This window comes from Arachis ipaensis, chromosome B6 (genome assembly GCF_059453495.1).
Source record: "Arachis ipaensis isolate K30076 ecotype BB chromosome B6, ASM5945349v1, whole genome shotgun sequence".
Classification (NCBI taxonomy): Eukaryota; Viridiplantae; Streptophyta; class Magnoliopsida; order Fabales; family Fabaceae; genus Arachis; species Arachis ipaensis.
In genome coordinates, this window is record NC_142441.1 from 139,919,461 (window position 1) to 139,927,155 (window position 7,695).

A 7,695-nucleotide genomic window follows, 5' to 3' on the forward strand; every position below is an offset into this window, starting at 1 on the left:
GCCCTTTAACAACAAAAAGAAGGCCAACATGTAGCCTTGAACCCAAAACATCTTCTAATTCAATCTAGTAGAGTTTCAAATTGACTTAAACATGCATACATAAACTTAAATAAAGCAAAGTTTTTCCTAAATTTGTAAACGCCGACATCAAAATAATAACAAAAGGAGTTCAGTTTCATATCATCTATGTCAATAGCAACATATCAGAGATCAAGTCTTTCTCGGAGGTCTAAACACAGGGGTAGAAATGAACTTGAAAAGCCTTGCTGCAGTCTCGAAACTTGCTGCAGCCATGGTCTCAGTAGAAATAGCACTTTGTTAAAGGGGGACATTAGTAATTGTTGTCCTCGGGTTCACATTATGTTCGGTTGGAACATAGGGTCTGAGACCTAATGCTTCTTGAACATATGGTGGAGTAGATAGTTCAAATGAAGGTGGAACCGATATAGGAGCAGTCGCCAGTCGGGGCCTAACAATAGGGTGTTTTCTTCTCTGGACATGATTAAGATTGGGGGTGGAGTTGGATTGAGGGGGTGACTGATTCAGGTTGATAGATTCTCTTGCAACCTGTAACCAAAAATTAATGAGTTAAAAGTAACAAACAAGTTAAATAATAGTGACAAATCACTATACCTCTTTTGCTTGGGGTGCATTTTGTGAAAGGGAAATTTTATCTCTCTGTTCCTGAGGGTCAAAATTATCCTTCCTAGGTAATGTCTTTGGAATTTTCTTTTTGTTCTTCTTTGCTTTTGTCTATCACAGTAACATAAACATGTTAGTATAGGGAGACTCAAATATGTAACTTAAACAACAATAAGATATTACCAGTTGATCCATAGGTGGTGCAGGTTGTACATTATCATTGTTCAGATTAACATTAGAACCTCCATCCTATTTATATAAACAAGCTATAATAAGTGGTATTTTAAAATGAGACACATAAAACCTTCACAATTTTTAGATGTGACTCTTAAACCCCTAACAATTTATAAAGTGATCCAATTCGAAACCTAATTACCTGGCCTCAATTCTGGTTTGGGTCAAAAGTTACAATCTATAAACCCTTTCCCTTAGCAACTCTTCTCTCCTTCTTTGTCAATGGTTGCCAATTTGGATCTTTTAGGTCATTCTTACAAGTCTTATAGTAATGGCTAAGCTATCCACACTTGATGCACGCCACTTCAAAGATTTTTCTGGTTTTAGTTGTGTGCATCTCAGGTTCTACAGGATCTACCTTCCTCTTTATTTTGGGGCTATAAGCTGATCTCTTAATGTTGGGTGGTTCTGTCTTTGGAGCATCACAAGGGTTCCAGTACTCCTCTGAGTTAACTGGTTTAATACAATGCATGTATGTTGCTTTAATTGATTGCATGGTGAGCCATTTATGCACATGATCCTCTGGCTTAAGACTAATTTTATACATTGCTGCAACAGCATGACAGCAAAGCATTCCTAAAAACAAACACGATCCAGACATGCAATCCACAAGATATAAGCATGAATTACATATCAATGTCACAATAAGACAATAAATCAAAGTATAAAATAAAACATAAGTAACCATAGGAGTCAAAGTATGAATTATAATTCAACTGCTGACCATAGGTAAAATAAGGATGGATTAATAATCAACTTTACCAGTAAGTTGCCAAACATTACAAGTGCAGGTCCTTTGTTGAAGGTTGACTCCAACCTTGTTAGTTCCTCTATGAAGCTCAAACAACACTCTATCATTGTCTCCAGCCCAGATGGCTCTCGACTTGTTAGCTTTAGGCTTGACAAACTCGTCCAATTTCTTCTGCTGTACTGGTGCCAAGTGACCACTATGATTCTCTAGCTTCTTCTTGTGTGTTGCTATTTTTCTCATTAGATAGCACCTTAAGTCTTCACACATTATTAAGATTGGTTTTTCCTGATACTCTACGATCTTGGTGTTCCACACCTCGCACATATTGTTGCTAATATTATCCACCTTTGGCCCATGACTGAAATAAGCTTTTGTCCACACTGCCGGATCAAATCTCTGGAGATACTCCCATGCACCCAAATTGATTGTCTTCATTTTTTTGATGCAGCGATTGAATTATTAGAAAGTTGTGCATCTTGTACATTCCCATACCATTTACTCTGTTTGTTGGTCCTTAAAGTGCTTGATAAAATTTTTCCAAATATGAAGCACACAATTTCTGTGGTGTGTATTAGACATTACTTCCTTGATAGCTAATTCTAGCCCCTGCAATAGTTAGACAAACACAGTTTTTATGGTGTGCATTAGGCTTACTTCCATCAATTGTACAAAAGAATGAAGCAAAATTTCTTGATTTACCTTTTACTGATCACTTATGAAATTCCATCCATGCTGCGTCACCAGTCCCAGGTCCTCTTGCAACTGCGTTAGGAACCACTTCCAGGTATCGTTACATTCATTAGGTACAACAGCATATGCTAAGATGAAAAAATAGTTGTTCACATCTTGGCCCACTGCACTCAGTAACTTACCACTATAATAGCCTTTCAAAAAATAGCCATCTAGACTAATTAACGGTCTACAACCCTGAATGAAACCCTTCTTGGAAGCATCTAAACTTATGTACAACCTATCAAACAATGGGAGGGCTTCAGGTTGTGGTATTGTCTCCATCAATGCTGTAGACCCGAGATTACTCCGATGAATCTCCATCAAGTAGTCTTTAACTTTTTCCATATTGTGTCCGTGCATTGCTAACAACCACCTCTCTAGCTACTTTCAAAGCCATTGCAATCATCCTTCGGTTAAGCTGCACATTGTACTCCTCTATCATGTGATCCATTACTTGTCTTGGTTTCATCTCAGGATGGATAAGTAGTCTCTTAATGAGTTTCGATGCCACCCAACCCCTATCGGCCATGTTGCTACCATAGTCTCTACCACAAGTGTGCTCATCTATCAAAATTTTCACCTGGAAACACCTACTAATACTATTCCATGAGGTTAAAATCAATCATAGACAATCTTCAGTAGCACATGCAGCCCTCAGCCTATGCTTCTCATTTTTTATGTATAACACATCCTTTCCCTCATATACAAAATAGTCTTTCAAAGCCTTCTTGAACAAGTCCATTGTTGGGAACATCTGACCAATCTTAAACACTACCTCTCCATACTTAGTATTCTCACTAAAAGAGTCATATGTTGTCCTTTCCTCATTCTCAGAAGAAACTGGGCTATTAATTCCCTCACTCTCATACTCATATGGTTTCTCATAATCACTATCCATCTCCACATCAGTTGGGACTGATCTTGGGTTACTAGGTCTATCACCCATACTAAGACCCTCACCTGATTCACCTACAGGCCCATGTCTCTGCTCTGTTTGTCCAGCCCTAATACTTGGTCGAGGCCCATTATTTTGACCCTCCATCCCCTCCTTGCCTAATTCATCTCTTAAGATATGCCTTCTTCTAACACCAGAATACTTTTTAGATGTTCTCTTCTTAGCAGTTCTTGGTGATTGGCTTGGCCTACTACTAGATGAACCACTCTTCTTACTCTCATTTTTCTTAGGTGACATTATTTTTTTAGGCACACTATTCTTTTTCTTAGTTCTTTGGTCCTCACCAGTACTCGTATCTTCAGTTGCATACCCAGTAGTCTTATTACTCATCTTCTTCTTTGCTGAAACTCCCTTTTTTGGAACCTTTTTCTTCTTTTTTTTTCTTCCTCACTACTGCTATTATTTGTCTCAAATCTAGGAGGATGAGGCTTGTAAGATTCATCCTCTATTGTCTCGTATCCATCATCATCAGATGATGATGACGAAGAATCCAACACAACAGTCTTTCCAGCCACATCTTCTTCAACTACTTCAGGCATGTCTAGATCGTGTTCAAAATAGATGTATAGCTCATCAGTTTTCTTGTACCTCAACTTACCCTTCCTCATCTGATTAATTTCTATATCTCCTTTAATTACATGAAGTCTACCTTTCATATTAGGTTCTCCCATATCAAGCCAGAACATCTGCTTATACTCCCGGTAACCCAATTCTTTAAATAATTCAATGAAGTCAAAGAAATTTATGTAATCCAAGTCTAACGGGAGAAACCTCTTCACTTTACCATCCAAGTTGCAGAGGACACCCTCAGAGTTTTTGACAAATCTTCCCCCATGGTGAAACACAAGAATGACCATATATTCAGACATCTGCAATTAGATTTATTCCAGCTTTGATAAACTCTCCCTAACAATAAAAATGTTTAAACACGAATGACCATCACTACATTATTTAATTTTTACAAAAATACACAAAGTTTAGCATTATTTAAACTTTTCTATAACCAGGACCACAAAGGATTGCAAACAATAATGGTGCGTTGTCAGAAGCAGAATCAAAATGTTGGACCACACAAAGCACAAGGGACAAATGCTTTCTAGAAAATCACTAACCCGAACTGTGTGAAGTGTTGTCACAGGATTCCGTCCAGCTTCGTCAACAACACCACCAAACTGCCGTCAATTATGACGTCGTCAGCACCCTTGTAAGTAGCAACGTCAGCGCTTTCCTCCACCAACCCAGCATCCACAGTGGTCTCGAGAAGTGAGGAAGCTTTTCTCCTAGGATTTTCTTGTAAATGTGAAGGCTGGACGATGGGGTTTTATGGAAACACAACGTTTCAGAAGCAACTGAAACGTTAATTCCCGTGCGAACATCATTTTTAGGGTGAAGGCGTTGGACAACTTAGCCCCTGTCCATTTGAACTTGTCCACTTAGGCACTGAATGAATACGTCATCCAGCTCATATGAAGGTCACGCTTCAAATGTGACAGCTCAGCCTTTTCCGTCAAGTCTCGCCTGGAGAATAATGCACAGAGACCACGTTGTGTGACGAAATTAGGGAATAGGGACCGAAGTGGATCAATTTTATTTTGAGAGATCGCATTGTCATTCTTGAAAATGGACAGAGACCACGTTGGTAGTTCATTCTATTAATTAAGCTTATTTGTCAAAAATAAAGTTGTGGATGTTACTCTATCCGACCTAAAAAATTCATGTATATATGATTAAAATATGTTAGATGCACATTAAAAATTAACGCTCATATAACTCATTTTAAATATATATTTTATATTTTAATATATATTTTATATAAATAATTAATTTTGTAATTAACTTTTGACGTGCATATATGATGGTCATTATATGATTATTATGATTTATACTTTTAGAATAATGCTAGATAATAAATTTTATTATTATTATTATTGAACTGCAGATTTGAAAAATGGATCCTCTCTATTTTTTTTCATTGGAGAGAATAAAGTGTGATCTCTCACCTTTAATTCTATAAGTAGGATCAGAAATTAATAAGAGAGAGAAAACAATGAATGGTAAGATCAAACACTGGACACTATCCAATTTTTTCCCACCGAAAAAGAGCCACTCCCCAAATTTGTGGGTATAAAGGTATTGAGTTCAGTTCGCCAAGTCTTGCTTCCGCTGTTGGCCACTTTTTTATTTTTAATATTGGGAGAGGAGTGGTGTATAACAACGTTATGGGGCTGCATGGTGCATAACCGGAGTGTGACGGTCAGGATCGAAGAAATTGGATGGTCCGTTTTGAGGATCAGTAATCGGACGGTCCGATTTCAGGCTGGGCAGGTACACAAATCGGACCGTCCGATTTGCGCCCCCAGCCACGTGTCGCGCATGCACGTTGGTCCAGCAAAGATGAAATGATCCCAACCACCCGAGCTCCCTTAAGCCAGTTTCACTTTCACTTTCCCTTTCCCATTTCACTTTCACTTTGTTCCATTTCTCTTCTCCCATATACCCCACCCCAGCCACGGTAGTTCACTCCATTGTTGAAGGTTTGAGCTGAAAAAATTAGACCACACAGGAAAGTATGCCTAAAAGAAGAAAAATAAAAGATGTGAATCGTCCAAAACTTCACATTCCTAATTATCTTGATCATCTTAACTATGTAAGTTTCTATTCCAAAATTTTTTATTTTAGTTAAAATAATAATTATAATGTTAGAGATTAGTAATAGTTTATTATAGTAATAATGTTATAAATTAGTGGAATAATAATATTTAGATATTTGAGTTTAATTAAAAATGATATTAGAGATTATTGGGTATTAATATTGTTCAGATATGTTACATTATAATAATAAGTTAATTATTGTTATTAATAGAATAATTGCAATAATAATATTATTAATAATAACACGGTTATTAAAAAATTTGGATGTATGATAAATAAATAAATAGAATAAGTAATATTAATATTAATTGTTATAAAATCCACCTATTGTAATAATAATAATTATTACTGCTAGTAGCGTTTAATTATCAGTAAAATAGAATAAAGTAGTGTTAATATTGTTCTGTTGTACGTGTGAATTTAAATAAATTAATTAGTTTTAATTGTTAATAATAAATAATTTTTTTGTAGTTACTTAATATTATATTAGTCGTTCGTAAATAAATATTATGAATTAAAAATTATTATTAGAGATTATTGGGTATTAATATTGTTCAGATATGTTACATTATAATAATAAGTTAATTATTGTTATTAATAGAATAATTGCAATAATAATATTGTTAATAATAACACGGTTAGTAAAAAATTTGGATGTATGATAAATAAATAAATAGAATAAGTAATATTAATATTAATTGTTATAAAATCTGCCTATTGTAATAATATTAATTATTACTGCTAGTAGCGTTTAATTATCAGTAGAATAGAATATAGTAGTGCTAATATTGTTCTGTTGTACGTGTGAATTTAAATAAGTAAATTAGTTTTAATTGTTAATAATAAATAATTTTTTTGTAGCTACTTAATATTATATTAGTCATTCGTAAATAAATATTATGAATTAAAAATTATTGAATTAATTATTTATGTTATAAGTTTAATATAAATATTTAATAAAGGGTTAGTGATTGATTTTTTATTGTATGTTTGCTGTTAGAATAGAATAAAATAGAGTAGCTAGTTATTTGAATATTAGTAGATAATATAATAGTTATTTGTATAAAGTATTGTATTGTTATTATTATTATATTTATTGATTCTTATGTGTAACTGGTTATTTGATAATGAAAATTTGATTCTTTTAAGTTTAATTTGTTAATTTATTAATATTATTGTTTTTGTTTAGGGATCTAGAATGTTGCAATGTGACCACTACATGCTGCCGGATCGGTACAATCCAATAGTGGAGGAGTTTTTACGGGACACCGGCTTTTATCATGTTTCACAGATTGGAGTTGTCCAATGTCAGTCGGCATTAGTTAATGCTCTGATTGAGAGATGGCGCCCCGAAACTCACACCTTCCATTTTCCGGTTGGTGAGTGTGCTGTGACACTGGAGGATGTGGCGTTAATTTTTGGTCTTCCGACGAATGGTTTGCCAGTTACGGGACCGACACTGAGTAGTTATGAGGCGTTAGAGGCTGAATGCTTGGATCAGTTTGGTGTTGCACCTAGGCAGGCAGATTGTAGGGGAAGTTTCATCAAGTTGACGTGGTTTCGAGCATTGAAGGATCAGTTAGTGTTGGATGATGATATCCAGATTCAGAGGTACGTGAAGTGCCACATAATGTTATTGTTTGGGACCGTTATATTTGGAGATAAGTCTGGAGCAGGGGTGCACTGGAAGTTTCTCCCATTACTCCGTAACTTTGTCGGGATAATACAG

At 35.3% G+C, this 7,695-nt stretch overlaps 1 protein-coding gene across 1 annotated transcript; it reads right to left on the bottom strand.

Annotated features, from left to right (window-relative positions):
• Positions 1 to 318: 318 nt before the first annotated feature.
• On the bottom strand, positions 319 to 2,062 carry LOC107647607 (uncharacterized). The gene is made up of 5 exons (XM_088491080.1): positions 1,639 to 2,062; positions 1,181 to 1,452; positions 826 to 891; positions 634 to 753; positions 319 to 567 (listed from the first exon to the last, which is right to left on the bottom strand). Exons 1-5 carry the CDS (start codon positions 2,060 to 2,062, stop codon positions 319 to 321), a joined length of 1,131 nt encoding a protein of 376 aa, XP_088347206.1.
• Between the last annotated feature and the right edge of the window lie 5,633 nt (positions 2,063 to 7,695).